At 45.5% G+C, this 16816-nt stretch overlaps 3 protein-coding genes across 3 annotated transcripts in view; 1 reads left to right on the forward strand and 2 right to left on the reverse strand.

Moving 5' to 3' along the window:
• The window catches only part of NFS1 (NFS1, cysteine desulfurase), a 36384-nt gene extending 28271 nt beyond the window's left edge, over window positions 1–8113 (reverse strand). Inside the window, exons 1-4 of the mRNA XM_023512261.1 lie at window positions 7946–8113; window positions 6873–6976; window positions 5059–5175; window positions 3832–3915 (exon numbers count right to left, since the gene is read on the reverse strand). Of these exons, the coding sequence (XP_023368029.1) occupies window positions 3832–3915; window positions 5059–5175; window positions 6873–6976; window positions 7946–8042 (402 nt within the window). The 5' untranslated portion in view covers window positions 8043–8113. The remainder of the gene's footprint in view (window positions 1–3831; window positions 3916–5058; window positions 5176–6872; window positions 6977–7945) is intronic.
• Window positions 8012–10424, forward strand: ROMO1 (reactive oxygen species modulator 1). The gene is made up of 3 exons (XM_003788135.3): window positions 8012–8205; window positions 8411–8541; window positions 10237–10424. Exons 2-3 carry the CDS (start codon window positions 8411–8413, stop codon window positions 10343–10345), a joined length of 240 nt encoding a protein of 79 aa, XP_003788183.1. The 5' UTR covers window positions 8012–8205; the 3' UTR covers window positions 10346–10424.
• A 3498-nt stretch (window positions 10425–13922) lies between these two features.
• Window positions 13923–16816, reverse strand: part of RBM39 (RNA binding motif protein 39) — a 44466-nt gene continuing 41572 nt past the window's right edge. Inside the window, exons 14-16 of the mRNA XM_023512262.1 lie at window positions 15258–15363; window positions 14988–15066; window positions 13923–14898 (exon numbers count right to left, since the gene is read on the reverse strand). Coding sequence (XP_023368030.1) covers window positions 14798–14898; window positions 14988–15066; window positions 15258–15363 — 286 coding nt within the window. The 3' untranslated portion in view covers window positions 13923–14797. The remainder of the gene's footprint in view (window positions 14899–14987; window positions 15067–15257; window positions 15364–16816) is intronic.

Consider the following 16816-nt stretch of genomic DNA (forward strand, 5'->3'; position numbering starts at 1 on the left):
AAAAAAAAAAAAAAAAAAAAAAAAGCTGATCAGGGCAGATCCTGTGGCTCAGTGGGTAGGGCATAGGCCCCATATGAAAGTGGCAGGTTCAAACCCAGCCTCGGCCAAACTGCAACAAAAAAATAGCCGCCCAATGCCTAGAGGCATTGAGGGGGGGCACCTGTAGTCCCAGCTACTTGGGAGGCTGAGGCAAGAGAATCACGTAAGCCCAAGAGTTGGAGGTTGCTGTGAGCTGTGTGACGCCACGGCACTCTACCGAGGGCGATAAAGTAAGACTCTATTTTTACAAAAAGAAAAAAAAAAGGCTGGTCAGCAACGCTCAGTGACTCACATGTATAATCCCAGCACTCTGGGAGCCGGAAGTGAGCGGATTGCCTAAACTCATGAGTTTGAGACCAGCCTCAGCTACAGTGAAACACCATCTCTAAAAAATAGCCAGGTGTTGTGGCGGGTGCCTGTAGTCCCAGCTACTAGGGAGGCTGAGACAAGAGAGCAGCCTGAGCCCAAGACTTAGTGGTTGCTATGAGCTTTTTTTTTTTTTTTTGAGACAGAGCCTCAAGCTGTTGCCCTCGGTAGAGTGTGGTAGCATCACAACTCAAAGCAACCTCCGACTCCTGGGCTCAACCAATTCTCCTGCCTCCGCCTCCCAAGTAGCTGGGACTACAGGCGCCTGCCACAACGCCTGGCTATTTTTTGGTTGCAGCCGTCATTGTTGTTTGGCGGCCCGGGCTGGATTTGAACCCACCAGTTCAGGCGTATGTGGCTGGCACCTTAGCCGCTTGAGCCACAAGCACCAAGCCAGTTGCTGTGAACTTTGATGCCAGGGAGCACACTCTACTGGGGGCAACAAAGTGACAGTCTGTCTCAAAAAAAAAAAAAAAAAAAAGCAGCTCGACAACCAATTTTTGGAAGACCAATAGGCACACACAAAACATATAAAAGTAGATTTCACAGACTGATAAAACATAACTAAAATGCAGCCTTATGTTGCTCTATTTTTATAAAAAGGATGTTTTAGACTGGCGTGGTGGCTCACGCCTATAATCCCAGCACTCTGGGAAGCTGAGGAGGGTGGACTGCTTAAGTTCACCAGTTCAAGACCAGCCTGAGGAAAAGTGAGACCACCATCTCTACTGAAAATAAAGAAACCGAGGCAAGAGGATTGCTTGAGCCCAAGAGTTAGAGGTTTCTGTGAACTATGACACCATGGCACTCTACCCAGGGCAACAGCTTGAGACTCTGTGTCCCCCCCCACCAAAAAAAGGCAGCGCCTGTGGCTCAGTGAGTAGGGCACCAACCCCACATACCGAGGGTGGTGGTTTTGAACCCGGCCCCAGCCAGACTGCAACAAAAAATAGCCGGGTGTAGTGGCAGGCACCTGTAGTCCCAGAGACACGGGAGAGTGAGGCAAGAGAATCACCTAAGCCCAGGAGTTAGAGGTTGCTGTGAGCTGTGACACCACTAATAAGGGTGATAAAGTGAGACTGTTGTCTCTTAAAAAAAAAAAAAAGATAGAAAAAGTAGCCAGGCGTGGATTTATATGCCTGTAGTCCTGGATATTCAGGAGGGTGAGGCAAGATGATTGCTTAAGACTACGATTGAGGTTGCTGTGGGCTATGATAACACCATGGCACTCTACCCAGGGTGACAGAGTGAGACTGGGTCTTTAAAAAATATATATTATTACTGTTCTTTATAAAAGATGCAATTTAAATGATATATCTCCTAACCTACATTCTCTTATGTCAGTTATCCATAGCACAGAATACTCTAATGAGAGACTGATATCCAGGAGACTAAGAGAAACACCATAACAACTACTCTTAGCAATCCTTGACCTCCTGGTCAGATTCTGTGGAAACTTCCAAAGCAAACATTTTCCAAGTTTTCTTTTTTTTTTTTTTTTGAGACAAAGTTTTACTTTGTTGTCCTCAAGTAGAGTGCCATGGCATCATAGCTCAGAGCAACCTCAAACTCTTGGGCTCAAGTGATCCTCTTGCTTCAGCCTCCCAAGTAGGTGGAACTACAGGTGCCCACCACAAGGCCGGGCTATTTTTAGAGATGGGTCTCACTTTTGCTCAGGTTGGTCTCTAACTCCTAAGCCCAGGTGATCCACCCAGCTCAGCTTCCCAGAGTGCTAGGATTACAGGTGAGAGACACCACGCCCCGCCACATTGTCAAAGTTTTGAAAATGCTCCCCATTTGAACAGGGTGCAGTGGCTCAAGCCTATAATCCCAGCACTTGGGAGGCTGAGATGGATGGATTGCCTGGACTCTCAGGTTCGAGAGCAGCCTGAGCAGAGCAAGACCCAGTCTCTAAAAATAGCCAGGCATTGTGGCGGGCGCCTGTAGTCCCAGCTACTTGTGAGGCTAAGGCAAGAGAATCGCTTGAGCCCAGGAGTTTGAGGTTGCTGTGAGCTAAGATACCACAGCACTCTACCAAGGGTGACCAAAAAAAAAAAAAAAAAAAGTGAAAATGGTCCCCATTTGGAGGGACCACCACCCTGACTTTCTGTAGCCCAAGGGAAGGGAGCCTTCCTGCTAACAGGCTTGTACAGAGTACTGTTAACTCTGGAGCTCATCCCAGGCCTCCTATATTCAAGCCAAGGTCAAGGAAGCTAACACTGGTAGCACCATTTGGAGACAGTGAGAGAGGATAGAGCCAGTATTGAACCTACAGAAGGCCACAATTTCTCAGAGCCTTGACATTTACTCAAGATTACATCTTGGTTACATCTTGGCAACCAGACCCAGTCAAATCCTGACATCCAGACCCAGTGATTATTTTGTATGAAACACCAATATGACTACTACACTTGATCTTACTCAAAAGGCTAAGAAGTCATCAACATGACTACGAATGGAATTTACTTGCATTATCACCAAGGATCTCTATGATCCAAGGACAAAATTACTGATCCCAGTATGGGTGACCAAAAGAATGCCTACAGAGGACATTATGGCAACAAGCACTTCGAAATGGAGATATCTAAAGAAATGTGGGGGGCTGGGTGAGGTGGCTCACATCTATTATCCTAGGACTCTGGGAGGGTCCACTGAGCTCAAGAGTTCCACACTAGCCTGAATAAGAGTGAGATCCTCTCTCTACTAAAAACAGAACAAACTAGGCCTAGTGGTGGGTGCCTGTAGTTCCAGCTACTCTGGAGGCTGACTCAAGAGGATTGCTTAAGCCCAAGAGTTTGAGGTTGCTATGAGCTATGATGTCACAGCACTCTACCTAGGGTGAAAGAGTGAAACTGTCTCAATAAAAAAAAAGAAAAGAAATGTGAGGAACTTATCATTAAACAGATAGGATCAGAAAGAAAAGGGAAGACTGAGAGAAGGGCAGCACTAAGATCAAGTATGTAACAATGCATTGTTACTAAATCAGAAGAATGATGACATTCAGTCACCATTTTAGACTGTCTGAAGTAGCTGCTATCAGAAAATCAAATGGTTAATGTACTGAGAACCACCTCCTCTCCTATCCAAGTACCTCAAATGAACTCACACCAACAGAAATAAAGACTTAAGATAGGGTAGCTTCCAAAGGGTTGATGGAAGCAACAAATCAGAAAGAGTGGCTCGGCCCCTATAGCTCAACCGGCTAAGGCGCCAGCCACGTACACCTAAGGTGGTGGGTTCGAATCCCCAGCCCGGACCCGCCAAACAACAATGACGGCTGCAACCAAAAAAAAAAAAAAAAAAAAAAGAAAGAGTGTGCGTTTTCTCTTCACAGTAGGGTGGGGTGTGAGGCTAGAAAATACATATCTGAGTCCAAATTGTGAAGTGAGGAAAACTCAAATATACCCTCTGGTTCCCTTCACTTACCTTAATTGCTATGTTGTTGGATTCAGTAGCACCGCTAGTGAAAATGATCTCACGAGGATCAGCCCCAATCAGAGATGCTACTTGCTGCAAGCCAAGAAACAGATACATAATATCAATTCCCCAGGCAGGAATGGGGCTACACACACAGTTGGGACAGCTCTGGAACAAGAACTCAACTGCATTTGACCAAACTGCTCAGGAAGAAGCTCTGCACCTACCAATATCAGAAAATAGAACCACTAATATCTAAGATCCTAGACTTTTATCTACCCCAACACAGAATAATTATTATATTATTATTGGGATTTTGTTAATGACCTTATTGTGCTCTTACTATCTATGGGTATTATGTTAATAAACATCAGCATTTATTTATTTTATTTATAATTTATTTTTTGAGACAGAGTCTCACTTTGTCATTCTTGGTAGAGTGCCATAGTATCATAGCTCATAGCAACCTCAAACTCTTGGGCTTAAGAGATTCTCTTGCCTCAGCCTCCCAAGTAGCTGGGACTACAGGCTATTTTTATTTATTTATTTATTTATTTATTTTTTTGAGACAGAGCCTCAAGCTGTCCCCCTGGGTAGAGTGTCATGGCATTACAGCTCACAGCAACCTCCAACTCCTGGGCTCAAGCTAGTCTCCTGCCTCCGCCTCCCAAGTAGCTGGGAGTATAGGCGCCCGCCACAACGCCCGGCTATTTTTTAGTTGCAGCCGTCATTGTTGTTTGGTGGGTCCGGGCTGGGGATTCGAACCCGCCACCTTAGGTGTACGTGGCTGGCGCCTTAGCCAGTTGAGCTATAGCCGCCGAGCCTACAGGCTATTTTTAGAGACAAGGTCTCAGTCTGGCTCAGGTCTCGAACCTGTGAGCTCAGGCAATCCACCCACCTCGGCCTCCCAAGTGCTGGGATTACAGGCATGAGCCACCACGCCCACCCCAAACATTAGCATTTAATCTCCCAATAACCCCAGGAGTAGAAACAATTGCAATCTCCATTTCCAATGTGAGGAAATTAAGGCTTAGGGAAATTACATAATTTGCCCAACATCATTTAAATAGTAAATGCGGGAACTAATTACATGCCTTGAGTCAAACTCTTAAGATGGCTCACAGAATCTCTACCAGAAAGAACCCCAAAACCATTTACACCTCCACCCACACCTACCAAGGAAATGCCTCCCAAAAACCAGTGACCCAAGAACCTCCCAGAGTCCTCTGTACTAACCTGACGAGCATGTTCCATGGCTGCCTCACTCTCCCATCCATAAGCATGTGTCCGGGAGTGTGGGTTCCCATAATAGTTGACTAGGTAAGGGAGCATGGCATCAAGTACCCGAGGGTCCTGAGCACAATAGAATAGGTCACTTTCCTCGATCCCAGTCAACTCAGGCCCTCCTCCATCCCTTCAGACCTGCTTACCCTGCTTTATCACACTTCCAGCCTTTCAGATACCACCTAGCTTAGGCCTCAAACATTCTTCTATCCCCTCAGGTACTAACAAGATATCAACCTAATACAGTCCCACTACCAACCTATCTTAACTCAGACTGTCCTACCATCCCCTCAGATGGTTTACAAACATTGCCTTGCTCTGATGTGTTTCTGCAGGTATTTCAATTCCTGCCAGGCGATGTGATCTATAAGTGGCTGAGACAAGACAGAGCATACGTAAATGCTCCTTCTCACACACTGGTGAGAACGTGCATTACTATTAGAGTACTAATCATGTGCCAGGCTGCTTTACATCTTTTGACCCATTTAATAGTGGCCTAAATGCACATAGTTATTCAGTGGCAGTCTAGCCAATTCCAGGGCCCATGCTTTTAACTATTACTACAATGCTTGCACTGAATGAGATTTGACCAGAGGGGCAAGGAACCTATGGCCTTCTTCTCTCTCTTTTTTTTTTTTTTTTGAGACAGAGCCTCAAGCTGTCACCCTGGGTAGAGTTCTGTGGCATCACAGCTCACAGCAACCTCCAATTCTTAGGCTGAAGCAATTCTCCTGCCTCCACCTCCCTAGTAGCTGGGATTACAGACAACCGCCACAATGCCCAGCTATTTTTTGGTTGCAGTCATCATTGTTTGGCAGCCTGGGCTGGATTTGAACCCGCCAGCTCAGGTGTATGTGGTTGGCACCTTGGCCGCTTGAGCCACAGGCACCGAGCCAGAACCTGTGGCCTTCTAATTTCAAGATGGTTCTTTTTCATTTCATTTTATTATTATCATTTCTTTTTGAGACAGAATGTTATTATGTCGACCCTCGGTAGAGTGCTGTGATGTTACAACTCACAGCAACCGCAAACTCTTGGGCTCAAACAATTCTCTTGTCTCAACCTCCCAAATAGCTGGGACTCCAGGTACCAGCCACAATGCCCAGGTATTTATTAGAGATGGAGGTCTTGCTCTGGCTCAGCCTGGTATCAAACCTGTGAGCTCAGGCAATCTGCCCACCTCAGCCACCCTGAGTGCTAGGATTACAGGCAAGAGCCACCGAGCCAGGCCAAAATTGTTCTTTTTTAAGCACCAAAGGAGGCAAAAAAGTTTCATCTTTCTCTGCTGTATCCCTTCTGTTTTTTTTTTTAAGAGACAGAGTCTCACTTTATCACCCTCGGGTAGAGTACTGTGGCGTCACAGCTCACAGCAACCTCCAAGTCCTGGGCTTAGGCGATTCTCCTGCCTCAGCCTCCGGAGTAGCTGGGACTATAGGTACCCACCACAAAGCCCAGCTATTCTTTTTTGTTGCAGTTTGGGTGGGGCCGGGTTCCAACCCCCACCCTCGGTATATGGGGCCGGGCTGGGTAGTATCCACCAAGCCACAGGTGCTGCCCTACTGTATCCCATTTAAGGAAAAAACTTGTTCTGTAAAATCTGGATTCCTTCAAAAGGCCACACATGGCTCCAAGGCTGCAGGTTGCCCACTCTGCAGAGTGCAACAAAATTTAAGCCTCTGAACTCCCCTCAGCCATTTCCATGTGTTGTCACTTCTCTCATTTACTTCCTATAAACAGCCTTGGGAAAACTGCCCCTCTATCCTTACCAGAGGAGTTGTGGCTTGCACATCCATATAAAGAGGTCGCAGCACTGACTCCGGAGCAGTGGCTGTATCTGAGGGAACAGCCGACTGGGGAGCATGGTCTGCAACTGACACAAAATGCAATGTAGCAGCCAAGTAAGACACAATGCAACTATGAATGCAGAGCATCCAAGGGAGCAGGTCAACTCTGGGCGGAGGTAAGCGTGGGAAAGGAATTCTCATAACCCTGACAGGAGCCTTATAGAAACCAGCAATCCCCTCCCCAGATTCCTGAACTGCTTCAAGGCTGGAGTTCCTGGAAACATCCTACCCACATCCTAAGAATAAATCCATATCTTGAACCCCACTAGAGAAGAGCCCCAGGCGGTGCTCCGGGCTCACTGCCCCATTCCACTTATGCTAATGAGGCCAACAAAAGCCTTTTGCAACTGTAGGACCTGAGCTGACACCTGGTCAGTCTCTGTTTTCCTTCTCCCTTCCATAAAAGTCTTTCCTTGTTCCTGGACTGACCTCCTCTCCTTTCTTGCAGACCCTGACCCCAGTTCTATGCCAGAACCTTTCAGTAAGATAATAAGTACAGGGACGCTGGGATCGAAACTCAGTGGAAAGGAAATAAGATATCAGAGAACCTGACCCCGCTGTAAAAGGAGAGAAGAGATAGGCAGATAGAAGGTTCTTGTAGGTGGACGTCAGGGCAAAATTCAAATTGTCTCCTTGGGAGTCAGGAGGGATCCAAGGATAAAGTTATTTACAAGACGAGTGGGACAGGAGTAGGTAAGGTCTCTTTCAGAGCTTATAGGCTGGAGACCCTCGACCAGCATCTCCATAATTGGCCAGGAGACCTCTGAAGGACAAGCCTGCCAGATTCTGGGGCTCTATGGGACTACGGGGCAGGATCTGAGCGGTGGCGCGGCAGAGTCAACCGTTGGGGGCTGCCTGGGAATGGCTGAGAGAAAGGGTCAGAGGCTCTCGGCAGCAGAGCGGGACAGGGAGGGTCCGCAATACTTAGTTGCGTCGCAGTGCCAAGGGGGAAAGGCTCGCGTCTCCGAAGAGGGTGGCAGCGAGCGGGAGCGTACCGCGCAGGCGCAGCCCCCGAGTAGGTGCAGCAGGCCTCGGCCCCGAAGCAGCAGTCACAGCCAAGGCCGCCCGCCTCCAAGCGGCTCGCAGCAGCATGGTCCTGGCGGCAGAGCCCACCGCCCGAAGCGCCTGCAGTATTCGGCCCGGGGCTCCCGGAAGTACTGCCTCGCGCTCCGGAAGGGATTTCTCGGGCCGCGAGCGCCCTCCTCCTCGATTTCCGTGTGAGACGTAGAGCTGAGCTACCGAGGCCGCGAGCGAGGTGAGCTGGGGGCGGTCCGAACCCCGCGGCGCCGCGCGGCGCTGGGGCTGAAAGCGAAGAGGGTGGAGGAGTAGGGCTATGCACTGATTTTCCTTCCCTAACTTTCCCCGAACCCTTGGGGCCCCTGCCACCCGCCGTCACTGTCACCGCCGTACTCCCGAACTGGCGGCGGGGCCCGCATTCCCCTATCCCTCGCACCCTGCAGATGCCGGTGGCCGTGGGTCCTTACGGACAATCTCAGCCAAGCTGCTTCGATCGCGTGAAAATGGGCTTTGTGATGGGTTGTGCCGTAGGCATGGCGGCCGGGGCACTCTTCGGGACCTTTTCCTGTCTCAGGTGAGAGGGTCGGGCGGTGATCTCTGGGCGGGACTACTGGACCTTCCCACCCACACCCCAGTCGGCCGGGACCCTGAACTGAGCCAAGTTTTTCCACTTCCCTGCCAGTCCTTCAGTGAGAGAGACCCATTTCCCAACCACTTTCAGTCCGCAAGGGCAGGTTGGAAGTATCATAGCTTAATCTGAGTTTAAAAGTGGTTTCAGACTCTTTACCTACTTGTCCTGTGACTTTAGGCAAGTTAGATACTGAGTTTTCTTAGGTGAAGTTGAGGACAGTTAACACTTACCTTATAGAACTGTAATCAGCAGACTTTGCACGCTATCTGGCACATGCTAAATGCTCAGTAACTTTTTAATACTGCTGTTATTTTTTGTTGTTGTTGCAGTTTGGCTGGGGGCGGGTTCGAACCCGCTACACTCCATATATGGGGCCGGCGTCCTACCTACTGAGCCACAGGTGCTGCCCACAATTTGTGACAACAAAACAAACTTGTTGAGCGCTTTACTATCCTGGGAAACAGGATGCAGAGATAATTCAGATAAGCGTACACTCAGAAGGTCATTTTCACATTTAAAGGCTGTTTTGTTTGGTTTTTTGGTTTTTTTGTCTTTTGAGACACAATCTCACCTTGTTGCCTTGGTAAAGTGCTGTCACATCATAGCTTACGGCAACTCCAAACTCTTGGGCTCAAGTGATTCTCTTGCCTCAGCCTCCCTAGGAGCTGGGACAATAGGCGCTCACCACAACACCTGGCTATTTTTAGAGATGGGGTCTCCCTTGCTCAGGCTGTTCTCAAACTCCTGAGACCAGATTCACTTACCTCCACCTCCCAGGGTGCTGGGATTACAGGTGTGAGCCACCTGTGTCCGGCCTAAAAGCTGTTACTTTCATTCTTCCAGACTGTTAACAATTTACTGAGAACTTTAGATTAACCACCGTGCTAAATACTGTACTGGTGTAAAAAAAAAAAATCTTGTAGACAATTTTGGGGTGTCCATTTTACATTTGACATAGACTGTAAATTGTAGGAATGGGACTTGAACCCAGGCCTGACTCCAAACTCATTAACACCCGAAAACCAGCAAGATGGCTCTGCGCCTGTGGCTCAAGTGGCTAAGGCGTCAGCCACATGCACCTAAGGTGGTGGGTTCGAAACCAGCCCGAGCCCGCCAAACAACAATGATGGCTGCAACCAACAAATAGCCGTGCGTTGTGGTAGGTGCCTGTGGTCCCAGCTACTTGGGAGGCTGAGGCAGGAGACTCGCTTGAGCCCAGGAGTTGGAGGTTGCTGTGAGCTGCGATGCTACAGCATTCTACCCAGGGGGATAGCTTGAGGCTCTGTCTCAAGAAAAAAAAAAGAAAACCAGCAAGATAACTGTCTGTATTGAAACATAAATACTGTGGAGGCAAAACTAGCCCTAAAAGCTGGTTTCCCTGCCCATGTACTTTACTTTGCATCTGATGCTTCCCACAAACTGCAAGTTGATATTTGTATCATAAGAAAAAATGACCTAGGTAACAGTTGGGTCCTTTTCCTTGTCATTACCCAACTAAGGTGGGACAAGATAATATCCATACAAGTAACATATTCAGAGTGCCAGTGCTTTGCTCATCATTAGGAGACTGAACGGGACAGTTAATACTCTTCCCTGTGTTTTTGTTCCCAAATGGCCCCATCTTGGTTTCCTCCTCAGGATCGGAATGCGGGGTCGGGAGCTGATGGGCGGCATTGGGAAAACCATGATGCAGAGTGGCGGAACGTTTGGCACATTCATGGCCATTGGGATGGGCATCCGATGCTAACCATGGCAGTGGCTGCTCACCACATCTTCTCATCAATCCCAGCCCATATGATACAATAAAACAAATTCTTTGAGTAGTCCGGATTGTGTGATAGTTAATTATTTTGTTCTCATCAACTTATTCAGCTTGGCAATACATCTACCAGTTTTGTACAACCTAGAGCCCACATTTGGGATTGTTTTGCTTACTTGATATTTGGAAAAGTATGCATTGACTTTTTTTTTGGAGACAAGAGTCTCACTATGTGGCCCTCAGTAGCGTGCTGTAGCATCACAGCTAACATCAACCTCAAACTTTTGGGCTTAAGCGATTCTCTTGCATCAGCCTCCCAAGTAGCTGGGACTATAGGCGCTGGCTGGCTAAGCCGCATGGATCTTTTATGTTGATCACCTTGCATTACTGCTTGTGTATTTAATGTGTGGCCCAGAACAACTCTTGTGATTCCAGTGTGTGGCAGGAAAAAAACCCAACAAGGTTTGGACACCCCTGTGACTAAAAGGAGGTGGGCTAACAAATAGGGTTGCTATTAGATAATGCCTCCCTACTAATCCAAAAATATCCAGTTTTGAGGTCCCTGCTACTTTGCATAGAATAAACCAAAACCTGTAATGGAGGTGCTATTATCTCCCCCTCCTTTTTTTAAAGACTGAGTCTCACTATGTCACCTTCGTTAAGAGTGCACTGGCATCACAGCTCACAGCAACCTCGAACTTTTGGACTTAAATGATTTTCATCCCCTAGCCTCCAGCACCCAACAACACCTGGACTTTTTTTTATTATACTTGTCATTATTGGTTGGCAGGCCCAGGTTGGGTTTGACCCCACCAGCCCTAGTGGATGCGGCCAGTGCTGTGGCCACTGAGCTATAGGTGCCAAGCCTTAACTCCCTATTAAAGGTAAAAAACTAAGATTCATAAAATACTCATATTTCCTGAAGATTAAAGCACCATAGAGGTTTTGTTTTGTGTTTGTAGTTTTTGACTGGGTTTGAACCTGCCACCTCCAGCATATGGGGCCGGCGCCCTATCCCTTTGAGCCACAGGCATTGCGCACCACAGGTTTTAACTTATTTCTAATCATTGCTGTTCATCCTGAAATTGTACAGATACAGCTGCCACCTTATCAGAAAGAGAATTGGCCCACTGTGAAACAAACTCAGTTTAACTTTCCTAGTTTAACTGCCTAAATCCCAGATAATTTTCTAACAACCATCAATGATGTGATATACTTGGCCTTCCATAAGATTCCATAAATTGGCCTGATGGGAAGTATTAAGGAGAAAGTGTCCCTTACCCGTCCACATAGGCCTTAAGGAATTATTCTGGCCTCCACTACCCCTGTAATAGTAGTATTAAGAACTTAACATTGGCAAGGAGCTAAGGTGCCAGCCACATAGGCAAGCTGGAGGGTTTGAATCCAGGCCTGCCAAACAACAGCTACAACCAAAACATGGCCCGGGCTTGGGGCGGATACCTGTAGTCCCACCTACCCGGGAGGCTGAGGCAAGAGAATCGCCTGAGCCCAGGAGTTGGGAGGGTCCTGTGTGCTGTGATGTCACAGCACTTTACCCAGAACGACATGTTGAGGATCAGCGTCCATAGCACACTGGTTACAGCAGCAGCCACATACATCGAGGGTGGTGAGTTCAAACCCAGCCCCACCCAGCTAAACAATAACTACAACAAAAAATGGCTGGGCATTGTGGCAGGGACCTGCAGTCCCAGTTACTCCGGAGCCTCAGGCAGAGAATGGCTTAAAGCCCAAGAGTTTGAGGTTGCTGTAAGCTGGGACTCCAGGACACTCTACCAAGGGCCACATGGTAACACTCTGTCTCAAAAAAAACAAAAGAAAAAGAACATTTTGAGATATTGAGATGCACGGAAAATTAAGAACACTACCAGATTAGCTACACGTTTTCCAACCAAAGCAAAAGAGTATCTCAGGAGCTGATGACCTAAGGTAAACTTCCACTTTGGACAGGCACAGTGGCTCATGCCCTTAATCCTAGCAGGCTGGGTGGCCAAGGCAGGTGGACTGCCTCAGCTGGAGTTTGAGACTACCCTGAGCAAGAGTGAGACCCCTGTCTGTTAAAATAGCCAGGCATTGTGGTGGTGGGCGCCTGTAGTCCCAGCTACTCCAGAGGCTGAGGCAAGAGAATCCTTTGAGCCCAATTGTTTGAGGTTGCTGTGAGCTATAACAAAGTCACTTAGAATAGCCATTTGAACTATATCATCACTCCACTTAACACCAATTTATAAATTAAGTTTAAAACTCTGACCCCCCTCATAAAAACTAAACCTAAGACAATAGGAAAGTTTCTTCCACCTGTTTTAGCAGTTAATTAAGAGGTCACACTTGCTGGCTCAATACCTCTTAAGGAATGACAAAACAAGCTTCATAGATTTGGCACAAGGGGGAAAAACATTAAAGCAAAGATACCACAAAATGCTTTGCAAACCAAAAACATCACACTTGAATTTCTATTCCTGCCCCCAAAATGCTGGCTGGTATTGAAAAATTTGATGGCTTAGCACCGGTAATTCAAGCGGCTAAGACGCCAGCCACATACACGAGAGCTGGCAGGTTCCAGCCCTGCCCGGGCCTGCTCAACAAGGACAACTACAACCAAAAAATAGCTGGCTGTTGTAGTGGGTGCCTGTAGTCCCAGCTACTTATGAAGTTGAGGCAAGAGAATCCCTTAAGCCCAGGAGTTGGAGGTTGCTGTGAGCTGTGATGCCACAGCACTCTATGAGGGCAACAAATGAAACTGTCTGGGGGTGGGGGTGGGGGGGTGGACGGGCTAGGCATTATCAAAGGTGCCTGTAGGTTACACCTACTCAGGAGGCTAATCTAAGAGAATCACTTGAGCCCTGGAGTTTGAGATTGCTGTGAACTATGACGCCAGAGCACTCTACAAAGGGCAACAAAGTGACATTCTGTCCCCCCACAAAAAAATGAAAAAAATAATAGGTTAAGTATCCATCCAAAGGGCTGATAAAAAAATGGGATACCCACTCAAAATACTGATTTGGTACCTAAATAAGCCTATCAACTTGTGCAGCCATGTAAACAAAAGTGAGATCAGTGTATGAAGGTAAATATTACTCCATTAAGGAGCAACACTGCCTACTCAAAAGAACTGACCAATAATGAACAGTTTAAGATACACAGTGTAAGTGAAGACATCCTATCCAAAGAGTATATTAGGTTAAAATCCCTTAGTACAGCTAAATCAATTTGGGAAACCAGTTTGAAATTCAGGCATTTTTCTCAGTATGTCTTCCTAAATAGTAAACCATTTTTCCACAAAGATGCCCAGGTTAAAATACTGGGCAAATATGCTTGGTTTTCTTTCTGGTAAACCGCCCCCCTCCCCGGTCTTGACTTATTGCTCTTAAAGTTACAGTGCTAAGACATAATGATACAAAGGACAGGAATAATTAGAGGGCAAGAATTTCACCAGACTACACACTAAGGTTTTCCTTAAAAAGCTAACCACTACTAATAGTCAAAGAAACTAACATTCTATCCTCAAGATTCTATGACTTTAAAACATTTCAAAAATGAAGATTTCTTATGGGCTTTTTAAGAGAATTTTATTTGAGTGGTTCTTACAAAGATTGTTGCAATATGAAAGTCATTTTGTTTGATAGAAATATCAAGCTGTCTTGTCAAACACACTGAAGTAACCCAAAAATATATTTCAGAGCTCACAGAGCTTAAAAAGAGCAAAGATTATATGCAACCAGACAAAACCTATTTCTGCATTTCCTACTTTTCGCTCAGACTGTTTTGCTTACCAGACTGTCACTAAACATGTTCAGGAAATGCAGGGATCATTTTGTTTGGAATCTTAAGACACACCAGAATGCGTACTATTTACAAAGAAACTTTTAAAGATACATTAATTGAAAAGATACCATCAAGAAATATTTTAATTTTGAGATCTCCCTTTCTTGCCAATTGATCAAAATGCAAGATGAGATGCTAAACAAACAGCCCTTTAGCTGTCTTGAATTGTCATACACTAAATGTGTATTGCAGAAACCTCTGCTAAGCCATTAGCCAAATATCAACATTAGTGAAATGTGAAATGTAACTGCTGTGTAAAAAGTTAAACATTTAAAAACATCATTACACCCCTGGTCTGCCTTTTTACAGAAAGCACATTTGTTCCCCTACAGCTATTCCTATAGGTCCCTAATGTAATTTTCTACATGAACATTTTAAAAGGCAGAACAAGAGAACAGCTTTGTATACAGTGGGATTTGCTAGTTAGGGAGAATGAGCACACTGCATTCCTGTTAACATTTTTATTTTTTCAAGGTAACAGGAATTGTATACAAATGACAGTAGACCCTTGCCTTTTTATTTTTATCTAAATAAAAGATAACTCAAGATGAATTCTCAAGAAAGAAAAAAAGCTATGTACATAAGGGACTGTATCTTCATTCATCGTCTACTTGGAACCAGTAGTTGTGTAGCTGTCATGGAATCAGGAAAGAGGTTGTGGTAAGTTGGAAGAGGTACATATGCTGCTGTTATCATTTTACCTGTTGAAAGAAAACAGATATGTGTGTTTAGCATCTTGACTTAGTCTTAGAGACAAAATAACAATTACTGAAAAAAACCTAAAACTCACCAGCAAACCACCTGCCATGCAATGCATTGACAGCAGCAATAGCTGCAGCAATTGATGGGCACTTCACATACACATTGCCCTAAAAACAAAAGGAAAGAAAAGGTAAGAATGGTGCTGTATCCAACTATAGTTTTCTAAAATTTTTTGTCTTTCCTTTGACAGTATTTAGCCAAGACCCTTAAGATTCCTTGAGGAAAAAACTACTATAATATAATCTAAGACAGTGACCATAACACACACCAACAATGCAACATTGAAAAATCCAAATACCTGAGCTGAATTTTTGTCAACATAAATATGAATAACACCTCCATGTTTATTACATTCTTCAATCACATCATCTTTAATCTCTGTATCCCATCCAACTTCTTCTTCTCTGCAAGAAAAGTATTAAGCTCTGTTAAATACTATTCAAACTAATAAGATGTAAGCCATACACTCTCAAATGTAGGGAAAACAACAAAATATTTGTTCTCTGGATTAAAGAATTAGTTACTTAGCACCTGTAGCTCAGTGGCCAGGGCACCAGCCACATACACCAGAGCTTAGAGTTCAAACCCAGCCAGCGCCTGCCAAACAACAGTAACAACTATAACCACAAAATAGCCAGCCGTTGTGGCAGGAACCTATAGTCCCAGCTACTTGGGAGGCTGAGGCAAGAGAATCACCTAAGCCAAAGAGTTTGAGGTTGCTGTGAGCTGTAATGCCACAGCACTCTACTGAGGGCAACATAATGCAACTGTCTCAAAAAAAAAAAAAAAAGAAAAAAGAAAAAAAAATTACTTAATGAGGAAAGGGTACTGGTGAAAATTTTCAAAAAGCTAATATTACTATGTATTTAGAGGATGAGCAAAGATTAATGTTCAAAGTATGTTAAAATAGCAGTAGTAAAATAATCCCTTTATATATGTCCCTTTGTTAGTTTTCAGGAAGGTATGTCTTCTAGGAGTGACTTGTTAATCCTAATCCACTTCTTGGAGCTACACCTAGTCCTATATTTAGTTCCTAGAGTGGGGGAAGAGGGAAACAGGAAAGGTGAAGAGAAAGGCTCTTTGCCAGAATCTCCAGATCTAGCAGACAGTTTTAGATTATAACCATAGTTCTACATATACATTTTTAGTAAAGTATGTGTGTTTAGTGTGGACAACATTCGTATTTTACAACATGAAACCTGGAGATGTTCTGAAGTGACAATGATAAAAAGTAGAACTAGTAAATTAAGTACTTTGTATCTTTTTGTTGTAACTGATAGAAAAGATGCATCTTATACAAAGACTTTTTCTTCCATTGAGACAGAGTCTCATTATGTCATCCTCGGTAGAGTGCCATGGTGTCACTGCTCACAGAAACCTCAAACTCTTGGGCTTAAGAGATTCTCTTGCCTCAACCTCCCAAAAACAAAAACACAGAGCCAGACATTGTGGTAGGCACCCTATTATCTCAGCTATTTGGGAGGTAAAAGAATCACTTAAGGCTTGGCGCCTATAGCTCAACAACTGGGGTACCAGCCACATACACCGGAGCTGATGGGTTTGAATCCAGCCCAGGCTAACTATACTTAAAAAAATAGCTGGGCATTGTGGCAGGTGCTTGTAGTCCCAGCTACTTGGTAGGCTGAGACAAAAGAATTGATTAAGCCCAAGAGTTTGAGGTAGCTGTGAGCTGTTATGCTAAAGTACTCTATAGAGAATGACATAGTGGACTCAGCGCCTGTGGCTCAAGTGGCTAAGGCACCAGCCACGTACACCCAAGGTGGTGGGTTCGAATCCAGCCGGGGCCCGCCTGGCTGCAATGATGGCTGCAACCAAAAAATAGCCAGGCGTTGTGGC

The sequence above is a fragment of the Otolemur garnettii genome, unplaced genomic scaffold (assembly GCF_000181295.1).
Source record: "Otolemur garnettii isolate 467f Iridium unplaced genomic scaffold, OtoGar3 scaffold00025, whole genome shotgun sequence".
Lineage (NCBI taxonomy): Eukaryota > Metazoa > Chordata > Mammalia > Primates > Galagidae > Otolemur > Otolemur garnettii.

Coding starts and splice junctions, on each gene's coding strand:
- ROMO1 (XM_003788135.3), top strand. CDS start 8,411: ATGCCGGTGGCCGTGGGTCCTTACGGACAATCTCAGCCAAGCTGCTTC. Junction 8,542..10,236: donor GGGACCTTTTCCTGTCTCAG/GTGAGAGGGTCG, acceptor TTTCCTCCTCAG/GATCGGAATGCGGGGTCGGG.